The sequence below is a fragment of the Simochromis diagramma genome, unplaced genomic scaffold, assembly GCF_900408965.1.
Source record: "Simochromis diagramma unplaced genomic scaffold, fSimDia1.1 OVJJ01000682.1, whole genome shotgun sequence".
Lineage (NCBI taxonomy): Eukaryota > Metazoa > Chordata > Actinopteri > Cichliformes > Cichlidae > Simochromis > Simochromis diagramma.
Window position 1 is genome coordinate 275,143 of NW_024387359.1, and position 23,249 is coordinate 298,391.

The 23,249-nt window shown below is 41.5% G+C and overlaps 1 protein-coding gene across 5 annotated transcripts in view; it reads right to left on the minus strand.

The window, feature by feature from the left end:
- Positions 1-1,212: 1,212 nt before the first annotated feature.
- The window catches only part of arhgef28a (Rho guanine nucleotide exchange factor (GEF) 28a), a 57,190-nt gene continuing 35,153 nt past the window's right edge, over positions 1,213-23,249 (minus strand). For all 5 annotated transcript variants that reach the window (XM_040007250.1, XM_040007251.1, XM_040007248.1 and 2 more), the window contains 20 exons: positions 21,949-22,072; positions 21,121-21,256; positions 20,987-21,042; positions 20,845-20,905; positions 20,589-20,718; positions 20,369-20,484; positions 17,639-17,779; positions 17,202-17,452; positions 16,986-17,111; positions 16,763-16,880; positions 16,357-16,611; positions 16,194-16,270; positions 15,915-16,093; positions 15,513-15,604; positions 14,645-14,830; positions 13,304-13,539; positions 12,626-12,673; positions 11,499-12,017; positions 9,474-9,738; positions 1,213-3,991 (listed from right to left, as the gene is read on the minus strand). In XM_040007250.1, the coding sequence (XP_039863184.1) occupies positions 3,840-3,991; positions 9,474-9,738; positions 11,499-12,017; positions 12,626-12,673; positions 13,304-13,539; positions 14,645-14,830; positions 15,513-15,604; positions 15,915-16,093; positions 16,194-16,270; positions 16,357-16,611; positions 16,763-16,880; positions 16,986-17,111; positions 17,202-17,452; positions 17,639-17,779; positions 20,369-20,484; positions 20,589-20,718; positions 20,845-20,905; positions 20,987-21,042; positions 21,121-21,256; positions 21,949-22,072 (3,268 nt within the window). In that variant the 3' untranslated portion in view covers positions 1,213-3,839. The remainder of the gene's footprint in view (positions 3,992-9,473; positions 9,739-11,498; positions 12,018-12,625; positions 12,674-13,303; positions 13,540-14,644; positions 14,831-15,512; positions 15,605-15,914; positions 16,094-16,193; positions 16,271-16,356; positions 16,612-16,762; positions 16,881-16,985; positions 17,112-17,201; positions 17,453-17,638; positions 17,780-20,368; positions 20,485-20,588; positions 20,719-20,844; positions 20,906-20,986; positions 21,043-21,120; positions 21,257-21,948; positions 22,073-23,249) is intronic.

Sequence of the window (23,249 nt, forward strand, 5' to 3'; positions counted from 1 at the left end):
CTTTGCTAGCTATGTCCAAAACACCATGATCAGCGTACAGGCCACAGGTAATGGCTGTTTATTCCTTTAAGGTCAAGTACTGATTTCCAAATTTCTACATTTCCAATTAAAAGCTCTTATTATTAATATAATGTGACCGCTAAAGTGTCTGACCTGCAGCAATATGTTGAAAGGGTGACACTTTATAATACTTTCATGCTATTAAGCATTAATAAAGTATTAGTGGGCGCTTAATTCATCATTTGTATATCATTACTCCTCCTTTGTCATTTTTAAATACATATTTTTATACAGCTGTTACTTTTTACACCATGTACAGCTACCACTGTGCAGTCACAGCTATCACTGCTAATACAGCACTGCTAGTAATAATCATAATAGTTGTAAAAAATCTTAATAATATTAATCATAATATTAATAATTCTTTTACTAAGCCCAGTTTGATCACCTAGGCTACCACATGCAACCCTAACTCTGAGTCCAAAAAGTGATGAATTACACTGCAGGTCTTTAAACAAACAAACAAAAAATCATACTTATTAAATGCAAAATGTACTAAACCAGAAAAAAGACCGGGGCGTGCAGCTGACATGGAATGAAGTGGGCGTTTACAAAATATGCAATAGTCTGTGAAATAATAAGATGCAAATTGGGGGCAGAGCCGGGACCCTGTTGCTATCACAGACATCTGCTCTTCTTAAACCACGACAAACAAACGCAGAGACACAGGTGGAGCACATGAAATACATTACTTTTATTGTCAGGAAAAAACCTGGAAGCTCTGTTTTTGTTTTTGGCCTCTCGTGAAAAGATCAATTTTGGTTCGCAGGAATCCGTATTTGAAAATAACAAATAATGAAATGCCCAAGAAACGTATGGTTTGTTGCAAAACAACATATTGCATTCATCTGATACTGGAGCGGATTTTATGATTGCAATTCAGCAGTGCGCTCACATAGGAAATCATTGACATTCACGCACCTGGTCTGCCACCTGTCACTGCTGGCAGCTGAACGGGAAGCTCAATCACACATCTGTTTACACTGTTGGAGACACTGCACAAGGAGACCAAGGACATAAAAACTGAAGTGTTATTGTCACCCATGCTGAGCTCTCTGTTTATGATTCAGCTATTTTGCTGTTTCAGTGTAATAAACCCTATCATGTAGCCCCATCAAACAAACCTCAAGAAAAACAAAGCACCGCGGGAAATTCTTTTTAAATGCAATTTTATCAGTAAAGTCAAGAATGTACAACACATGAGCTCAAAACAAGAAAATAGACTTGGTTACACACGTTCACGTCTTTGTGCAATAGAACCCTTCACACCGCACAGTAACACATGACTTTTTTTAATTAATAAATAAAAGCACATAAGTTATGTACATGGTATTAAGTCAAAACTTCAAAATACTCCACTGCCTTGTGGTCTGATTACACTACAACAGAAATCAAACAAGATTCATGTTATAGTGCCTGTACAAACACTAGGAGACACCTAAAGCATTGGCACATTTGATACAAAAAAAATAAAAAATCGTCAGGAGAAGCAATATGTAAATGCTAGCTGCATTGTAATAGTTCAGCACAGAGCACAAGAGCATCAATAAGGCAACTTCTTATTGTTCTGGGCACTTGGGAGGATATTTATATTAGGACATTTTTCACCCTATGAAGCAAGCAAAGAAAGACAGCTAAACTGAGCAAACATATTTATGATGCTGAACTTTAAGCACTGTAGTTCAATGGTTCCTCAGTCTTAGTTTAGGGTCTTAGCACACTAATATTACTAAATCAGCACTAAGTACAAAGAGAGACCTGTAAGGTCATTTTGTTTACAGGAACTGTTCAAAACTGTAGCATTTGCAAAATTAAAGGGACATTTGGTTTTATGAAAGAAGCACATTGTAATGGCTATGAAATGACAGTGTTTAGGCTTGCTGCCAAAAAATATCACTGTAACTATGCAGTTCTTCCTGCCACTGGTACTAAATCTGGACTAAAAAGCAGTAAGCACTTTCCCCATTACAATGCACTAATCAGGCAAGGAATAACTGTGGTTGGACGTAGTTGCATGACTGAAATTATTCGAATATGTGCAATGAACATTAGCTACTTACATTCAGAGTGCAGCCATAGATTTAAAACAGGAATGTAGTAGTTATTACATGACAGCAATTTCACTGAAAAGGACACAGGCACTTAAAATCAACCTTGCTTTTATGTAGACATATAACTAGACTACAACCAGTTGGCAACCAGTTCGAGTACATATTGCAAAAGACAAGACCAATTTCACTTATTGGCACAGACTGACTCAGACTGATTCCAATTTGTTGGCAATATGTCTGTGTTTATAAATTAGGTGCCAGTTATTTGCAACCCTTGACAAATGTGTCTGAGTGATTTCAATCCAAGCTTGTGACTGTTTGGAGACAGGTATGCCTTACCAGGTGACCTGTGCAATCTTCTTGCAATAAAAAGTCGTCACCCAGAGGTTGAAGGTGTTGCACCAGTTGGTCAAGCTAACTACTTCCAATTAGTCGCTGAATGCACACAAAAAAAAGAAAGAAATCAATCCAATTATCACTTTAGTCACAAGTAGGATGCAATTTTATTTTTACTAGAGCAGTTTCTTTACTCTAGTGTGACTGAGCCATTAGTGAGTGGTTGATCTCCCCAGTTAGATGATGTGATGGGTGTGACAGCGGGTGCTGAAGTCTGTTGCCACTTTTAAATGTTTGACCTGAACATGACACTAGACGAAATGCTAAAGGCTCAATTACGGTGACATTTTTTCTTATGGAGATCATTAACGTTTGTACCAAAGGTCATGACAATCCCACCAATATTTGTCAAGACGTTCCAGCCAAGTGTCAAGCAGGATCACAAATGTCTTTAGAAAATGTTATGGAAATATATCCAACAGCTTTTAGGACATTTCATTTCATTTCTGATGGACAGTTGGACAATCCAAAGAGCCAGGCTAAATTTTGACTTCAGGACTTAAGGCGGTTTGAGCGAGTGTGCTTTTGTGTATTGCAGGAAATAATACTCAAGTGCTCGAAAGCTTATTTCTCATTTCTACTCCCTGATAAAACTGACAGATTAGCCCAGCTGCAACATCCCCACTAAGACCATAACTGGGCTTATTTTTTAAACAAGAAAAACATGCTTCAGATAAAAGGAAATAAATGAGACGGCAAGACTGCAAAACGTGGGACTGATGTTGTCGGCTCTCATCTCTCATTTCTAATGATCTGTGCTCCCCATTGCTCTTTAGCTGGTAAATAAACAGGACCTGTCTGATGAATGAAACAGGGACAGTTTACTCCAAGGGAAAACAATCGCCCACCTGAGAGATCCAGGCTGATGTTTCACTGATATGGAGTATATGCTTTTCTCTCACTCAGTGGGAACAATAATAAATATAGCGCTGGAGGGGTGAGATATGCAGGACCTGAGAAAAGGGAGAGACGGTAAAAAGCAGAGAAGGGGAAAAGGGCTGCAGGGGATTTGACAGTCAATATATGGCCAGATATATACACAGACACACAGACACAGAAGAAGAAGACAGAAAACAAGGAACACTGAACACTCAGTGGTGTTTTGAGCTAAGGTGCATGACAAGTGAGACAGAGTCTGTTTCTCTCTCAATGTTGCCAGAAACTGTTTACAAAAAAAGACCAAAATAACCTTTCAATGGTAGAAAACAAGCATGCCGAAAAACAAATGTAAAAAAACAGAAATGCTTTCTTAAGGCGGCACAGTCCAGTACTGATGCTGATCGTGAATGTCTTTCACCGAGTGTTTTTTTAGAGTTTGAAATGCACCAACGTTCATAGGTACACAATAGTTTCCTCCCTGCCCTCCTCCCCTCCACTGTCGGTCTCCAGGGAAACCAGCTGAGGGTCACCGGGATGCGGGCGCACCGGATACGGGTCAGTTCCACTTGCTGTTAGTGACCAGGTCTCCCCATTGTAGCTGTGATCTGAGTGGGCACAAAAAAACACACCATTTGTAGGAGAAATACAATTACTGAAATTGAACAATGAGACATTATTTATTCACCACTGATCAAGTATCCGACAGTATGGGACACGTAGCCACGTGTTTAATGAGCTCGGTCTAATTGCTTAGCCCACTTATGTAATCACTAACAGCATACAGATTAGGCGCTGCTGAGCCTGCTGCTCCCTCCTGCACCGTGTCTGAAAATGGGGAAAGAAGAGAATTTCAAGCTATGCATCACACCCCCTCAGCTCAGGCGTGTCACTTTTATCAGCAGCTTTCTCAACACGATCAATTGTCAGGCTTCGATGACATCAGCCTCCTCGCAAGCGATGGCGGACAAAAAGAGAGGAGGAGACAAGGGACCAGAAATGACAAATGAAACTGCTAACACCTACGAGTTGGCAAGCATATGGTTATGCTGAAGTACTCTCACAGCAAAATACTATAACCCTGACCAGCCTGTAGTTGCTGTTCTCATAATCTTTTTCAGGGATTAGTATCATTATTATTCAGATGCAATTAGCTCTTAAAGAGGCTATGCTTTTGTAGGTGGTAACTATCACTTGTCTCTGCTACGCTTGCATTCTTTTTTCCCTCCGTGTGTTGTCTAGCATTAGGGCAGGTGTGCTGTCATGGTAACAGATGGCGTGAACTATAAATTGCCTCATTGTGTCCCTGTAGGAAAGTGTCTGTTTGATTAATTATATAAGAGTCTGTCAGAGTAGCTCTGTTAGCCAACACACAGGCCAGGCCTCCACTAGATGAGATGTAAAGATAAAAATACCAAATCTCTTTCTTTGAGTTTCATCCATGAAATATTAAGATTGAATGTGACATGCATGCTGTTAAATATTTAAATTGCAATAAACACAAGGCTGTTAAAGCGTGGCACAGGGTTGTTTTATTTTCTGTCTACAGCAGTGAAAGGTAAATACTACACTACTGCTGTGTGTCATACTTAAACTCACTATTTTGAGTGCAGAAGTGTGTTCACATTATCAACTATGGATACATGAAGTACTTTAAGAGTTGGTGTACTCGTAATGGTCAGAAAGCCCAAAATTCCTGATGTTTGACTCGTCAAAATTCAAACACTACAGAAACAAGTGCTCGCTCTGCAGAAAGTAGTGTACAAAAGAGAAGTATCCACTTTAACAACTTAGCATCGCATTTTAGTTCACAGCATGAAATAAAATGCAGCACAACAAGAGATGAGTCTATTTTTTGAAGTGTATGTATTTTTTTTGATTTGCATACATAAACCAAATGCAAAATTGGTGCTGACAGTTTAACCAGATGATTTACAAACAGGGAAGAGCTCGCACTCTCCCAAGTTCCTGATCAAATTCAAATCAGCAATGATTTTCTAACACCAGCCACCCGGTGATTGTCACCGTTTTATTTTTAATTTAACGATGCTCCCAATGTCTGGCATAATTATTGTTTGGAAGCAGCCACGACCAAGAGAGTATGTGCTGTAATAAATCCTTTATTGACCAATTATGGCTCAGTCACACTAGAGTAAAAACAGCACGCTGACCTCCTTGTGTCTACGAAAAGTCGATGGTTGACTGAGAATTGCAACGAACTTTGTTGCTTTCGGAAACTGATTGCGGGTACTTGCATCCCAAACAATCACCATCCAACTCAGACTGACTGCAGACAGGTTGCTGAAGGTTGCCGTTCAAATCATAAATGCAGGCAGACTGCCAACACAATAGTGGACTTGACTTGATTACTAACAGGTTGTATTCTGGTTACATTCGTATATAAAATCAAGTATGTCTATGATTTTACAGTTTAATCAATGTCCTGCAGCAAATACGTCGTTATTGGTGGAGGCAATTCTGAATTCCTGATTGAAATCTACGAGGTTCTGGTTGGACTCTGAATTTTGCTGAATGCTTTTCGGTTGTCTGTTGTATTAAGAGTGTGCATGTGAGGATGGATGACTGACGTCTGCAGATCAAATCTACCTACAAATACAAATAAAGTAACCTCAAAGTGACCAGTTGTTAATATGATTTTTTGTGCAGAAGACAACAGATAAACTGCAGTTTTCAAGAAATTTTTCACACATAATCGACATATTATCAAAAAGAGATTTCATTTAATTGCCAACCTGACCCAATTTGGTTGCACACTCATAGCAGACTAACTGCAGACTGACTCCATCAAGCATAGCTTGTTGTTCTATTGCCATATTGTTGCAGTTGCTTTGAATATATGTCTCCAACTACTGTTTTCCCCGTGTGACTGAAGCATTCACAGATTTCTAGCTTTCTGTAGGGGATATCATGTTCTATGTATAAAAAACGAGCAAAAAAACAAAAACAATAGAATGTTACTTTTTCATTTAAATTCTGACAATAAATAAAAGCAAACTTAAACAGAATTAGGGCTCAGATTAACTTTAGCTGGCTTCAGCACAATGAAATAAAAGGAAGCGAACGGGCTCTCTGTAGATGGGCTCGATGGGTTTGATTGAAGAAGTGGCTGCGTTAAGCTAGTTAAATCTAACCAGCCTGGAGCTGCTGGCCTTAAGCAGAGACAACTCAATTCATTCTTTTTATTTCAGTCTTTTAGTTTTGTGAGCACTTGGACTGACAACAACACGCTGGTGTCAAAAAAACGATACCGTTTATTAGGGAACTAATGATGAATGAATAATGTGCCGTGATCGTTGTGTTATATAGGCTCACAGTGTACAAAGAAGCTTTTTTATTGAATGCCAAGGAATTTTTAATGCCCGATACACAACACTTGGACACCTTTCCACAAATAAATTGTACCCAACCAGTGTTATAAAGGAAGCAGTAAAATGTACTGATGAAGGGAGGTTTTATTAAGTTTGCACCTTTGCAAGAAAAAAAAACATTCCTAAGTTATGTGTTGCATTATTATTTGTATTGTGTTATGTCCACTGTTTTCTAAGTGTGTGGCAGACTCACAGAAAAATGATCTATTCAAAAGCTACTGTGCACTGCGATGCTTGAGCATAAAGTCACAAAGCAGGGTTTTTTGCCTCCTGCAGCACTTTGCACAGGGTTTGAATTCGTCAGCGTGCCGTAAAGTGAAGCGGCTTCACCTTTCTTTTCTTCCTCAACCTCCTCACAGAGCTCTCGTCTTTTGTGTAAAAAGGTGAACAACAAAAACCTGATACGACTCATCAGATGAAGCGTCAGCGTAAAAAATTCCATCCAACTGGTTCTCCAAGATTACACTGAACCAGAACGAATTATGGAAATCCACTGAATTAAAAAAGGTGTGTGTGTGTGTGTCGTGTGCACAAGAAGAAATAGTCACATGCACAGGTGAGGATGAGAAGAGAGATCATATTTTGATCCATGTGACTGACAGCACAATGGATCATTTGCATCTGAAAGAGATTCCTTTTCTTTTCACACGAAAAAAAGAAGAATGGAGATACCAGGTTCCTCCACATACCAGGCAGCTTGTGACCCAGAATGAGATCGTACGAGAGCTCTTAAAATATAAGACTGCACCTAAGACACAATAACATGTGTGGCGATTTGGCCTTTTATTAACTGTTGAGAAGACCCTCAAGGGACCCACTGAAGAGCCTTGTGGTTACACATCAGCTGGAGCACACCCTGCACTGTAGACTGCAGGCAGACATCCACCCCGGGCTTGTTAACAAGTGACTCAGGTTTCACTGGGGCATTGCGTGTGCTCAATAATGAGGAAAGGTTAATAAGCTGATCAATGGCAAAGAGATTGTGCTGCCTGCTGTAAGCTGGTAAACAATAGCGGGAACACCACATTAGGCTGCGCTGACCCGGTTTTTACGAGGGCCCAGGGAGACAGGCCGAATGTAAACTGTAATTTTCCCCGCCTGCTGAGAGCATCGGGGCGAGCACGCTGATGAATGGATTAGAAATGGAGACGGGCAAACATGGGATTGTAGCCGACACCTCCAGAGCGCAACCTGATTAATCTGTGACTGCATCTCTCATTCCTCCCCACCCCCCGCACGCTCACGCCGCCCCCTTTTCACCTGATGCGATGACAAGCCATGCTGTAATGAGTTTTGCAAAGATTTCTTTCAGATCGATGCCCCAATCAGTCAGCCATCGCCTGCAGACTGTGATTCACACGCTGTTGTCTCCCCGGCCACTCGATAGATAGAGAAAGCATTGATTTTCTTTTTCCTTTGGCAGGCTCAAGCATTGTGGGATGGGGTGGAGTTTGGGGGACTCGATACTGCTGCAGGTGGAGGTGGTGGGAGGACAGGCAAGGCCTCACCGTGGATACGGCCTTGAGAGCGCGGCGTGTTTGTGTGTACAGTAGGCTCTCGCATGCATGGGTGAAACCAGTGCAAGCAGAAGGTTTGTTGACATTCTCACAGGGCGCAGATTTCTAATTTATGTTGACAGGGTGATAACACAGTACGCTACTGTTCAAATACATGAGGTAAATGCAATGTGTAGCACTGTGCTAAAATGCATGTTCTTATTACATGTAGTAGAAATGGAAATAAGAAATTGAGCTATTTGGTGCTATAAAAAATACGATCCTCTTTTGAGAGAATTGTCAAAATATATCCCAGCCTCAACTTTGAGAGGTCTGTTTGAGCAAAACAAAAGCTCTGAAACCAGCACTGTTACAAGTGTACCAGAGACTCAGATGGAGGCCAGCTGAGGGCTCAGTATCATTAGGTCTTCCTCAAAGAGGAAGGTCCCATCTTATCTTAAAGGCTTCATAGTACCATATCCCCTTTGCTCCCAGACTAAAGGCTTACTTGTGGTTCCTAGGATATTTAAGAAATAGAATGGGAGGGAGAGCCTTCAGCTTTCAGGCCCCTTTTCTGTGGAAGCAGCTCCCAGTTTGGATTCAGGTGATAGGCAACCTGTCTAATTTTAAGACAAGCCTTTAAACTTTCCTTTCTAAAAAGCTTATAGCTAAGGTTGGTTGACCCTGCACTTTCCATTTGTTGTGCTGCAATAGGTCTAGGCTGCTGGGGGCTTCCTGTGAGGCACCAAGTGTTTTTCCTTCCCACTGTTGCGAACTATTTGCTCATAGAAGGTTGTCTGAATCGTGTGGTTTTCTCCCCACTATTGCAGTATCTTTAGCTTTGAATATAACAGTGACTGTTGTGATTTTTTGCTATATAAATGAAATTGAATTGAACTGACAGAGGAGACTAAGTACACCAGTGTACAGAAAAGAGACGCACGGGATTAATCCCATGAAACTAAAACCAAATCGAGACCATCAGTATATCTCAATTAGAACCACTGAAAGCCAAAATGTGAATGCAAATAAAATTCAGTGTATCATACAGTCCAATTACTTCATTAGTTTTTGATCTGTTTGGAAATTAATATAGTAGCAAGTAAGTGACTGGAAAAGTTTAAAAAACATATGAGGCCCAAGATGGATTTGCATTTGTGTCTTCTCTTTCTAACTTTGAAACTGAACTTTGTGGTAATTCTTACCATGCCTTCCTGCAGGGCTGTAGAGGTATCCAGTCCCCATCATCCATCCCTGGGAGTCTGAGTGTTGGCCGTGGGGAGTCTTAGCTCCAGAAGGCTGTCTGCCGTTGGATTGGGCCAGCAGGGAGTTGAGACAATTGTGTGTGCTAGCATCATTTCTTCTGTGGTGCACATGGCGGTTGTTGACGCTGGTACTGGCTAACGCGGCCTCGTTCACAAACACAGAGCCGTTACCGGTATGGCCTCTGGACGGACTTGATGCCGAGTCCTGAGGGAGAGGGAGGAAATGTCAGGGCTCGATCCAGACTAGCAAGATGATCATCGAGAACCGTGAGAACAGGAAGAGGAAACCCATTTTCGTTCCAGGATAAGATCATTAACAAATCATGAATGCTGACAGCTGGATGGCATTCACACCTGTGAAATCTGTCAACAATCCACCTTTGAAATACTCACGCATTTACATAAAAAGACCAGGAAACACATTTGACATACCTGCCAACAACTAGAAAAGCCTCCATTTCAAGATCTCTACTTTCCTCAAGCTTTAATTACAAAAAGACAAAAAGTGAGTCACTCGAAATGACATTTTCTCACTTCATGCAATAAACGGATCTCTTTTTCTGTCTCTCTCTCCAATACAAAGAAAGTGAATGAAATTGTATTTTTTGATGCTCGCAGTACTGAAACATTTCTTTCTGTGGATAATATAAAGACTTCACTGTGAAGTTTCTGCAGAGGCAATTTCTTCCAGAGAAAGCCATTTCCAAGAAAAGTGCTCACAGTATGTTCTGTGGATTTATGTGAATAATGGAGAAGCTGTTTCTGGAAAGACACTCTCGCTGACATTTTTTTTCTCCCTCACAAATGACTCACTTATCGTTGCAAAGGCAAAAACTCTCAAGAGAAAATAAAAATAAAAGTATATCAACTAAAGGTAAGTGAGGGAGCATGTTGTCATTTGGGTGAAGTGACCCTTTAATGTTTGGCTAAGGGCAGATTAGGACTCATCTTCACATAAACATGGCCTTTCCCTCTGCTGAGTGCAGGCAGCACAGCTAATTAGATGCAACCAGAGAGTCAAAGTGTGTGTGTGTGTGTGTCATTTGATCTGTCTCTGACCCTATGAACCATTGCCTCTGGCTGAAGCATTAGTGTGTGTGGGGGGGAAACATTAGGACCTGCACTGTCTCGGCACGCTTTTGTTGGACCGACTAAAATAGATGAATGGAAATAAATAAAGACTGCAAAAAGCCAGGAGAGCCTCATCACGTCTAGCCTGGAAAAGACCAAGGTGGGGGTGGCGGTTGTGTGTAAATTAATGAGGGACAGAGGGAATATCGAAACCTGAGCCTGCTCATTTGTCCATCCATTCTGTGCTCTCTGTGTGTCTTCTGAACAAGTCACACCTGCTGCCGAACAGAGCGACACAAGCCCCATAAGCCAGCGGAGGTTCAGATAGATGTATGTGCTAAATTAGTTTCACCACTGCTGCAGTTCCACGTGAGGTATATTGGGACTTAAAGGGCAGGGGGAACAGCACACCCTTTATCCTCCATGCCTTCCAGCTGTGTGGGACATTTTGCTGGAGTGCTTTTCAAACAAAGTGTCGATAATCTAAGCCCCTTTGGGTCACAATTGATTGGTTTCTTAGGCCGAGCGCCTCTGGTTTTAATTATTTTTGTCAGAGTTTTTATTTGCAGTGGTTTAATTATCATCAATCATTAAGATGTTTACTGGTGAGCGGAGCTGCCGGAGCACTAAGACAAATGGTGCTGAAATTGCTCTCATTATCGCGGGTCATATGTCAAGAGGGGATTGGGCTGCTAGGTGTGAATGTGTGAGCCAGCGTAACCCTGGCTGATGGCTGTATGAGAAAAGCTTCTTATTAATGATTTTAGCACAAGAAATACTCCATAGATGCTGTATATCTGCTCCCACTGAGGTCACGAGCGTTAGTGAGGGGCATTACTGGCTCATAGATTCACTGGTAAAAGAAAGGGCTATCACTTCTGGTTCCCCCAATACCTGCTGTCCATCAAGAGGGATGAACATGTGAGGATTCGCAGTTGGAGGGCTGTCCTGCGGCCCGTGCTTCCAGTACTGCAGCAGCTTTTGCTGCTCATCCAGGCGCTCTCGTTCCCTCTCCACGCTCCTCTGGCCCTCCCTGAGTCTCTCCAGGTTCTGCTGGTACTCCTCGAGCTGCTCGTCCAGCTCCACACGTTCACGTCTCAGCCTCTCCGCTGCCACCTGGCACTGCCTCTCCCTCTCTTCCAGCATGCTCTCCTGCGCCCCCTGCTGACTCTTCCTAGCCTGGCACTCTCGCTCCCAGCGCTCCTTCTCCTGGCGCAGGCGGTCATGGAGCCGCTGGGCCACCGCCGCCTCCTCCTTCTGCTTCTCCAGGTTACGTTGCTTCTCCTGATCCTGGAGGGCGCTGCTCCGGACACTTGGGAGATGCAGCCGTTGGGCGCGAGGGGAAGGGCGGCCGCTCTCTTGGAGAAGGAGCCTCTGGACCTCATAGCAGCTGTCCTGGATGGTCACCGCAGCCTGGCACAGAGAGGGGAAAGTCAAAAGCGACATGGTTCATCAAAATGCAAATGATCAACTGCCACTTTTACCACCGTGTTGCCTCCTCGCAACGTATTTGAATGGCAAAATCATGATCAAGGCTAAAGTGATGACTTTTCATTTTTATGCATTAAGGTCACAGCAACTAGTGACAGGAAGCCACAGCTGCTCATACCCAAAATGAAACTTTGTATATGGAAATCACATCGTGATCAAATCCTCGAGCCTAAGTAGATAGGCAAGAGTGCGCAAACACGTCATATGCAAATACACCCACATTCTCCTCCTCACACAAATTTAAATTTTACACCAAAGAAGGAGCGTGTGTACAGTGAAACAAAAGATCCTGCTACGTCTCCCGACTGAAAAAACAAAACAAAAAACAGATCAGTGAGATGAGCTCCTGGAGCTCCAGCAGAGCGATGCTTCTGTTTACTGAAAGTGTGCAGGCCAATGAGAGCCTGCTTATGATACAGAACGTATCTGTTCATACTGAGATCACAGGAGGTGTTTTTCTTTTTCTTTTAATTTCTTTGTTGGCCTAATATACATGAGGGCTGTGAGGAGGGTAAATAAAAATAGCTCACCTGCAGACTGTACAGCAACTGAGTCAGGTTTTGGACACTCTGAGCCACCTGTTAATAGACAGAGTCAGATACAAAATGCAGATTAATGGGTCTTCCGCAGTTTTCATGTGTGAACATCAAGATTTCACTTCCTATTAGTTAGCTACACAACTAACTACAAGTTGCATTCCTCTTTAAGCTTGAAGTTGCATTGACAGAACACCTGTGCCCCCTGGAGGCCATGCGTGAAATGTCACCACATTGTTTAGGGTTAAATTATCACTCTCTTATCAGAGTAATTTACCTCACAGGCCACAGAAAGCTGCAAAGAGCAGCAAGGCTGTTGCATGGTTTTTGGTATAAGTCCCCATATCAATATTTAATGCTGCAATACCTCAGGAAACTAAATGGACTTCCTTTATTATGAATTTATCAATGATTCATTAGATTAAGGCCAAAATGTAATTCTAATAGACTGCACTGAATTATTAAAGCAACAATCTTGAGCCACACATCTGTAAAGACGTGGAAAGAAGCCGTGCTCAGATGCAGGGAACACGTTACCTCTGCAGTACAGCAGCGAGGGAGGCATTGCCTCCTGATATCTGCATCAATATTTAACTCAAAAAGCAATTTAATTTATCTTCTCTGTTTATATGGTGAAGTCACAGCACACATTTTAAACAGCAGGTTGCGTACCTTCAAGTCAACGTCGCCTCGATTGTCTTTTTGAAAGTCAGTTGTGGACTGAAATACGAAGGTCTCAGGCCAGCTCCCCTCGCTGCCCCGCGGGTCTTCAGGCGAGACCTCCAAAGAGTCTGAGGGCTCGACGGGTACGGCAGGGCTGACAGGAAACACGGAGTCTGTGTCAGAGTTCTGGCTGTGACTCGACGGTGAACGGGCCTTGGACGATAACATGGCCTTTAGGTTCTCAGCTGGAAAAAAAACAGACGGGACAAGTGTAAAACTCAAACTAGTAAGATCAGTAACAACATTACTGAATCAACTGAAGCCATCAACAGTTCAATTTTGTTGTAAGAACATAATCCAAGTTTTCTCGCCGGAGCCGTTGGCCTTTTAAAAATCATGTAACTCTGTTAAATTAAAGCGCCAGCATCTCATACTTTATGAATTTTCCTAAAATGGGTTTATTCATCATGTAGTGCAGCGGTCTCCAACCTTTTTTGCGCCATGGACCGGTTTATGCCCGACAATATTTTCACGGACCGGCCTTTAAGGTGTCGCGGATCAATACAACAAAATAAAACTAGTACCGGTACCGAAAAAAAGAAGATTTATTCATAACACATGTGAAAAGACCCAGGAAAACAGAGTTAACGATAAAAACGATAACAAAATAACGCTGAAAACCGATAAAAACCCTGAAAACCATACATTTCACACCTGAGCCTCAACTCTCGCGGACCGGTACCAAACGACTCACGGACTGGTACCGGTCCGAGGCCCGGGGGTTGGGGACCGCTGATGTAATGGATTACAGGGTGTGTGGAACAAAAAGAAAAAAAAAACCTTTCAACCTAGCACCAAAGACGTTACTTTAATCCCATGGAAATTAAGCTAAAACAACAGATGCTGCCTGCCGTGCTGTTTAGCATCATGCATTATTTGCACCCCTTTAAATATGAAAGCTGCTATACCAAGAGCTAGAGCTAGCTTGCTAAGATTATTTATATCTCTTACTTATATTTGTGATTTTCTGATTTATTCTTACAGTGTAAATATGTTTCTTCTTTTTGCATGTATTGCTCTTTATGTTTATAAAACACAAAAATAAAGGAATTAGGAACATAGGTTTTTGGATATTTTTCCTCTGTACTGTATTGCTATAGTAGATTTTTTAATTAAATGATCAAGATGTGATCAAGTGCAAACTCTCAGCTTCAATTCAAGGGGTTTTACAAAAGCTTTTCAATAACTGTTTAGGATTTTTACAAGTACTATAAGGAGTACTGTAAGTTGAGAACACTGTGGATATGAAAATATGTTTGCTGAAGTGTGCAGTGCATGTGAAGGTTTCACCTTCTTGCAGCGCAGCGGTCAGCAGCGCAGCAGTCTGGAAAAGCTCCTCTGAGTGTGGCTGCACCAGCAGTCGCGGTTCAGCTAGCGAAGCCTCCATCCTCCCACTCAGAACAGAGAGCTGTGTGTAGATCTGCAGCTTCTCCGCCAGGCTAGAGCAGATCTGCTGGTCCTGGCTCGTCAGGCTCTCTGGTACAAGAGTTCATGTAGTTCAAAGAGCGTAAAATGTTAACAGCTACTATGTTTACAGTTTTTCTCAGTTGCTTTGGCTCATTTCTTAAATGAAAGCTGAACGTAGCCAAATCATGTGTGAAACTCTTCAGAACAGTCTGTTACTTTAGCACTTCAGAACAAGCTTTACTTGTTATTAGTGTTTGCAAATATTTTAGAACATTTAGGCAAGAGACGACACTCAGTGTGGTGTAATTGAAACCATTCAGAGATGCTTCAGTCTTTAATAATGCTTCTATACGCTCAATATTTTTACTCTTGATAATATGTGAGCATCAGTTCATTTGCAGCTCAATGAACAGCGAATAGTCCATCTAACAGTCACAAATATGCTGAGCCAACATGTGCAAGTCATCAGACTGTAAAGCATCTTTTAGAGCTTCAGTGCAACAAAGTTACAACAATGTAACATTTTTCCATTACAATAGATGCAAAACATCATTTTGACAAATGCATAAAAGGCAGCGGGCAAGTTAAGAACCTTTGGCAGTTCATCTGCAGTGTTTTAACATTTTAAGAGAAATGCATCTGCAGAGCCAAAACAACAGCACTGAAAAAAACAACAACCCTGTAATAAATCTACATTTAAAATAATTACAGTCAATAGGAAAAACACCCCAAACAAAATGGTTAAAAATACCTTGTAGCTTTTGGATCTTCTGAAAACGAGCCTCGGCAGCTCGCTTCTCCTCGTCCGATTCACTTGTGTATTCCTCTTCATCCTCCGGACAGCTGAACAGAAGCGACAGTTAAATCAGGTCAGGCAGGCAAATGTGTACACATCATAAAATCTGTGTATTCAGTTCTCAAAATCCTCCTTTTCCCCACAATTTAAACTGTAATTTAATTCAGTTTAGTTTTATTTATATAGCACCAAATTACAACAACAGACACCTCAAGGTGCTTTATATTGTAAGGTAGAGACCCTATAATAATACAGAGAAAACCCCAACAATCAAACAAACCCGAATGAGCAAGAATCTGGTGACGGTGGGAAGGAAAAACTGGCAGAACCAGGTTCAGGCAAGGGCCTCATACACACCTCTCTACGGCCTCTCTAATGAGCCTCATCCATGTGTTTCGCTCCTCTTTGGACGACGTGTGGACCTCATACATTTCTGGTCCAGCCGCTGAGGCGCTGATCAGAAACATCCCTCTCTCTTCGTTCGCTACTTCCCGAACTATTAACTTCTGTAGTGGAATCACTGGAGGCTTCTGGTCCTTTAACACATTTAAAGCATGGGGAAAAAAAACAAAACAAAACATCAATCATCCTTACACAGTGCAGTGTTTATTACTGATTTCTTTACTGAATGCGTACCACAGTTGCAAATGTGTACTTCTGGTCTTTTTCTTGGAGGAAGATGAGGGTGTCTGTGAGTAGCAGCGCCAGGACGTCTGGGCAAAATAACGACAGGTAGAAAAACAGTTAGATCAGATAGGATGCAAAAATGACACATGAACTTCTAAGTATCATGTATCACCTTTGAGTCGCCCGGTGGCAGTCTTCCACAGGAGCACCCCCTGGTGTTTGAGCACTTGTTCGGGTCCCATCATATCCTGCTTGCGGAAGGTGTGTCCGCTCTTCAGCTTAGCTGCGCTGCGGTTCTCCATGCGATTAAAGACTTCCTGTAACCTCTGGTGCCGTTCGTATTCGCTGACCCTCATGTCCACGGCTGCTATCACCTCTCGAATGTGAGCCAGGGCTTTCGAAAGGTCTGCGTGCTCCTCTGTTTCCTCTGATGGTCAGAGCAAAGGAAAAACAAAAAGAAAAAAAAGAGGGTTTTCTTGTTTTTTTAACTAAAGTAAGGCTTTATTTTTTGTCCCCCCAACACATAGGTTTAGTAATCATAAGAGCCTGTAGCCAGCAGAGGGCAGTAGATGACTGACCTTGAGTATAGTGTAGGATCCTCTCTAGCAGCACTGGGTACTTTGTAATCCTTTGGGTTACCAGCAAGATGCACTCTGGGATTTCCCTCCGTCGCACCAAAGAATTATTCCCTTGTTGCTTTAAAAATGAAGTATAGCAATTATGAAAGATCTAGTGAGGTGAAAGGGAGTGAGTCTATTTTAATTGAATGATTTTTGAAAGCATGACACAAACGTTAAATACCCTGATGAAGGTCTGAAATCTTTTGTTATGTTGTTGGAGCTCTTTGAAAAAGCTGACAGCTTCATTATGGCGGCTGCAGAATTCCCCGTATACCTGCTTCATCTTCTCCCCGTTCTCATCCGTGAACTGCAAAAAGTAGAACCAGGCGACTCAAACATGACCCAATCCGGTCTAACCACACCTGAGACAAAGGTATACCCAGGAACACCAGCTAACCTGCTGGAGCAAGATGTCTCCTATTCTCTGGATGAGGTAGTTCCTGTGGCCCTGAGGCTGGGTCGAGCTGTGTCGCCGTTCCTTCATGACGGCAAAGAAGGCGTGGTGAAAGAGGAGCAGCTGATCCAGACAGGGGAAGACTCGCTCCACCGCTTCGGTGTCCAGCTGCACTTCTTGTCTCATGCCTCGCCGGAAAATCTCGGCCATGATGTGCAGAGTTTGCAGGTGATGAAGCTCGGTCTGCATCAACTCTGGATCAGGGTGGGGGAGGTGTTAGATTTGGGACATGTGCTAAATTATGCCAATAAAAAGCTGAATCTCTTACTCAGTCTTAAAACAGTTCTCTGTGGTTTGACACTTTTACATATGAAATCCTGACACATGCAGAAAGTAAAGCATTCCAGGAGACGCCTTTCACAACAGCAACATCTGCTTACCATAGATTACATCCTGCCTCTTGACAGCTCGTTTGTCTTGCTTCTTGCAGAACTTGTGCTCAACCGTCAGGCTCCATGATTCAGCTTCATATTCCACAGAATCAGCTGATATGTCACTGTGGATGTATGAGTCTGTGCAGTCTGCAGATGGAAAGAGGCATACGAATCACTTTAATTTCTTTCAGTCAGTTTTGTTTATTTTCTGTAACATTTTATTTAGTAAAAAGAGACTCCCTAGCTTCTTTCCCCACAAATTTGACAAAATGACACCTGCAAGCTCTAACAAGGTGTTCAACTTTTTAACTGTTCAGCATTTTAATTGAATGATAAAACAAAGTTTGGACGCTTCTTATCTCACATAATGTTTCTGTACGATTTAATAGCGTAACCTTGAACTACAAAATGTTATGAGAATGTCAACAAAGTGCAGGTTATAATGTTCTCACTACAAGATGATAACAGTGAAAAAAAGCTTCACAGTACAGTGTTCTGAAACCACCTGCAGGATATCAGTGAGGCCTGAGATTTAGAGGGAATCACAGAGAAGTTGTTGGAGACAGATTATACAACAATCCACACTTAAAGTCTTCACATGCGAAAGTCTGGGATCACATTTTTGATCTTCAGTTGATCCTAGCAGCACTGGGTACCTCGTGATCCTTCGTGTAAACGATCCTCAGATGCCATCAGACCAAAACAAGTCAAGTTTAGTGACTATATGTTACTTTCGGCTGCTCTGGACACACACACACACACACACACATACACTGATACACACTCATCCCCCCTCCCTTTCCAAACGCCTTCGATGCTTGTCCCCTCCCGGGGAAGATGGCGGTCGACTGGACCAGCGCAGACATGCTGCAGGACCGGATGCGCTGTCTACACCGGCTCTCTCTCACCCTTTTACCCGCTCCTGTTGCTTGTCTTGTGTTTCTATGGTGTATTGATAGTCTAGAGGGTTTTTTTTCCTCCTCTCACTTCATGTTATGTATTTTTGTTGTCTTTTCCTGTCAGCCTACCTCTCTGACATGTCTTCCCAATGTGTTGTTTGTGTAAAGTTTGGTCAGAAGGTTCCTTTATAAGTGCGCATGCGCCATTAGCGTGCTGCCTGCTGTAACCCATAATTTCCTTCGGGATTAATATTAGTATTAGTATTCTGATTCTGATTCTAACTTGTTACAAAGGATCAGCAGGTACTTAAATGTTTAAGCAAGAAAAATCCTCTAAAGTCAGATGTTGGAACTCTGAGCTTAGTGCATTTCATTAGCAAAGACAGAAAATTAAGGGCTGCTCTAACTTTACAAATCCAAGTTGAGGGGGGCATTACAGATTAAAATCCTCACTTATATATTAGTTTAACTGGTGTGCATAAATTGGCTAGCTGTCTGTCCCTCTGTGTTAGCCCTTTGATGGACTGGCACACCCTCCAGGGTGTCACTAGTCCCTCTGTGACCCTGCACTAGTTAAGTGGTTAAGAAAAAGGATAGATGCATTTCAAATATTGGACACATTGCTATGATATTCTGGAAAACGGAAAAAATAGTGCAACCACCATTTCCACTAATGGTTTGGCTGAAAGTTGGAATGCACAAAAGATTTTACAAATGCTTCGATAAACACTGAACGTTAAACATAAATAACACAAAAAAATCTGGCACAAAATCTGGCCCCTATCATATAGTCTCCATGAAATAATAATTCAAAAGATTAAAACTAACACTGAAACTAATAGAAACGAAATTAAAACTCAACATTTTTAAACAATAAAGACTGAAATTTAACAAGAAATTCCACTCTGGACTAAAGTGGATTCAAAACAAAAAGTCAAAATGGAAAAAAAACCATCAACTAATACTAATAACTAAAACTATAATACTTCTGGTTAGGCAATAACATTTTAAAATATTATTTGTATTGTTACAAGGTTATAAAAAACTAGGAATAGTTTTGGAGAATGTTTTCCCAAGTTTAAGAAGAAAGTTTTGGGAAAAAATTAAAAGCGCCACTCAAAACTTTACTAGATCTCTGAATCATAATCATTGGGGGTCCTACGCTATAAGTGCGTCTCAGAGTTGGTAAGGATAACTGCCCTGTGAATATAAAAGTCTAAAAACAGTGGAAGACCCCTGATTTATTTAAAGCTGTGTAAATCTGAGACTTGTCTGACACACACTAAATTTCAGTACATTTTCTTCCCCAAAGCATCTTCTCTCAGACGGTTTAAAAAAAAAAAACCCTTAAAAAACCTTAAAGTTAGTATTTAAATATGCATTTCACTGTTACATACAATTTTTTTTGTATTTGGGGATCCTGAACGCACCTTTATCACACCTTTCCTACAACTATTCTATTTGAATAGAATTTCTATTCATTGTTTCTATTTAAAAGTCAAATATAATGATCAAAAATGGGTGGAAAGCTACTTTTTACAGTAATATTATAATATAATACTTTAGAAAATAGGAATGTTTTGCAATTATTCTTTGAACACCCATCTGCTTCCAAACATTTCCTGTTTTAATCTACAGTAATGGGAGGAACTGTGATGCCTACTTATATGCCTTTGTTCCCCATAAAATAAATACTTTCAGTTTCTGAAAAATATTCTTACAGTTTGACCTTTTAAACTGCACTGATCAGCTTTTTCTTGCAGCAGCAAACAATGAAACAGAAACTGATCTGTTTCTTTTTGGGTCTTTTAAACAACAAGCCCTATTCATACCTTACCCTCTCCAAAGGACGACTCAGTGGAGGTGGAAGACACTGGAGTTGGCAGGAGCTCTTCGGATTGGCTGCTCAGCTTCAGGGTATCGGACTCTGTCTCTGAACTCTCAATGAGTTGGCTGTACCAAGAGGAAAAACACAAACAATCGCTACTTATCGCTATTTATTTCTTTTTAAATGAATGTTACCACAACAAATTGTGTAAAAGATAAAGATTAATAACCTTTCCACGTTGGGGAAACTTCGTGAGAGAGACTGCGACACGGCGTCCTTCTTCTCCTTGGGAGTCATGACGGGTAGAGAGGTAGAAGTGGGGATCACTGAGTGAGGAGGGCTGTCTCTCACTGTGAAGTCTGAGGGGGGTGACGGGATAGCAAAGCAAATTAGCCTAGATAACAATAATCATCCCAAGTTTTATAAACAGGAAACTCTTGCATGACATGGTTAAAATCACTGGCGACCAAGTGTTGTAAACTCACTCTGTGGAAGGGATGCTGTCCTGTTCTTCACCATGGACACGGCATATTTTTCCTGATGTTTCTAAGTAATACAAATGAGGGAGTCTGCTTACAGCACATAAACAACCGACAAAGGGACGATCTGCTTTAGGCTAAGACTCACCTTTAAACACGGGGGGACAGATTCCTTACAGCCCTTATGGACAATCGCAGTGCAAGCTGTGATGGAAAAAAACACAATTTTATACATGAAGAGAAATTAATATAAATGCTGGTTGGAATTTAAGTTTTACCAACTTGAGCAATGTAGTAGGTCCTTTCCAGAAGCTGGTTTGTCACACACCACACACACCGTGGGGCCTAAACAGGACCCTGTCGCAAAGCGATGTCCATTCAGCTGCCTGTCCTTGCCTTCTCTGTCCTTCCCTTTCCCCTTTGAAAGCCACGCCAGAGACATTGGAGTCAACAAAGAGGCCATACATACGCGAGGCGAAACGTGACTGACTGTTACACCTATAAACTCAAGCCCATGCAGGACTTAATACAAAAGACGATAAACATCTTTGTGAAAGTTTCTATTTGCAGGATAAACTCTCCAGCATGCGAGCGGATAAACGAGGCCACCAGGAGGACCCGCCTTTTTCCAAACCGTAAGAAAGTCCACTGACACGGAAATGAAGCGTGGTGTAAACAACAGACACAAGCAGGGAGGGCTTCCACTCTCTGTGCTGACTCAACAACAGGGGATTAATCATTAAAAAGGAAAGAAGCTGGACATGTTTGGTCTGTCCCTCTGACCTTGAGTGCTTCCCAGAAACATTTCCTGGTTCATGTCTCTCAGAAAGCAAAGACTTGAGTCTAGACGTGGGAATCACCCAATGACATAAATAGGCTCACAAGAACAACACGAATGATCCTTTAATCTACGGATTTCATCACACCAAGGTCTACAGAGCAAACACCTGAAAATACTGCATGCCCGTATTAGACTGAGAGTTTCATGTTGTAGCTAAAGCCAGCTTTAATCTACAACAAGGTGAAGTTATGCGAGTTATTCTTTACATTGTTGTTGTAAGTAAAACGTTTATAGGTGTAACAGCAGGACTCTTTGTGGCTGGGGTTTACCTTGCTTTTGTTACGTGTACTGGACATCCTGCTCTTGAGAAAACTGAATGTGCGGATGACTTTGTACTTCTCCGACTCCGTTTTGGCTGGAATGTTGTATTTATCCAACTCCTCCTCTTCAATTCTGTAGACAGGTTGATGTAAGTAATGCAGTTATTATTATTTTTTTGTGTGTGTTTGTGTGTGTGTTCTGCTTACTAACTGGATTGAAGACATAAATTAGTCACCGTGATCTGATTTCCTTATTCCTGAGTCAACAAAAGTAAACCAAGCATGACAGGTTTGTTGAGGTGCACACACTCTTACATGCAAAAAGTCTGCAAACCTAACGGATACATGACGTGACAAAATAGCGTTTCAGCTGATACTGTGCAGCATGTTGTTTCTGTTAGGGACAGGAACTGAAATAAAAGACTGTACAAACATTTCTGTTATCTACAGTGGGGGAAATAATTATTTGATCCCTTGTTGAATTTGTCAAATAAACATTCTCTAACTTTTACGGTGGTTTCCTTTTAAAGCAAAGAGACAGAATATCGAACAAGCATTTAGAAAAAAAAATACGTCAAGAGTTATAAACTGATCGGGATGTTATTGGGTGAAATAAATATTCAATCTCCCTATAGCCAGAATTCTCTCTGTGGATTACAATCACTCAGTCAATTACACATTTTTTTTTGATGTCAACCAGTTTTTTCATTCTAACTTCTCCACCACCATGGGCCTGGCCAGTGAGCTGTCAAAGGACGTCATGGAGAAGATTGTAGACCTGCACAAGACTGAAATGGGTCATCAAGAACACCACTAGTAACACACTACAATGCAATGACTGCAACGATCTCCTGCTTAAAAAGTCACATTTAAAGCCCTCTCCTAAGTTTGCCAATGACCTTATAAATGAAGGCTTGGTAGAAAGTGCTGTGATCAGATGAAACTAAAATCGAGCTCCTTGGCATCAGCTTGACAGAGAAATGCTGGGTATGATCCAAGTAACACCATCTCCACAGTAAAGCATGGAGGTGGAAACATTATGCTTTGGGGCTATTTTTCTGCTAAGGTTACAGGACACAAGTGCACTAAGAGACCAATGAATGAATCTATATTGTACCAAGCCATGTTTTGCTTGGGGATCAAATACTTATGACAAGCAAATCATTTTTTTGGTTGATATTCAAAAAAAAATTGAGACTGTTCACTTCTTTGCCAGTTAGAAAACTTCAAATTCAGTAAGAGATTAAATAATTACTTCCCCCACTCTACAAGCACAGACCAAAAAACAAGTTCTCCATTTCTGCAACACT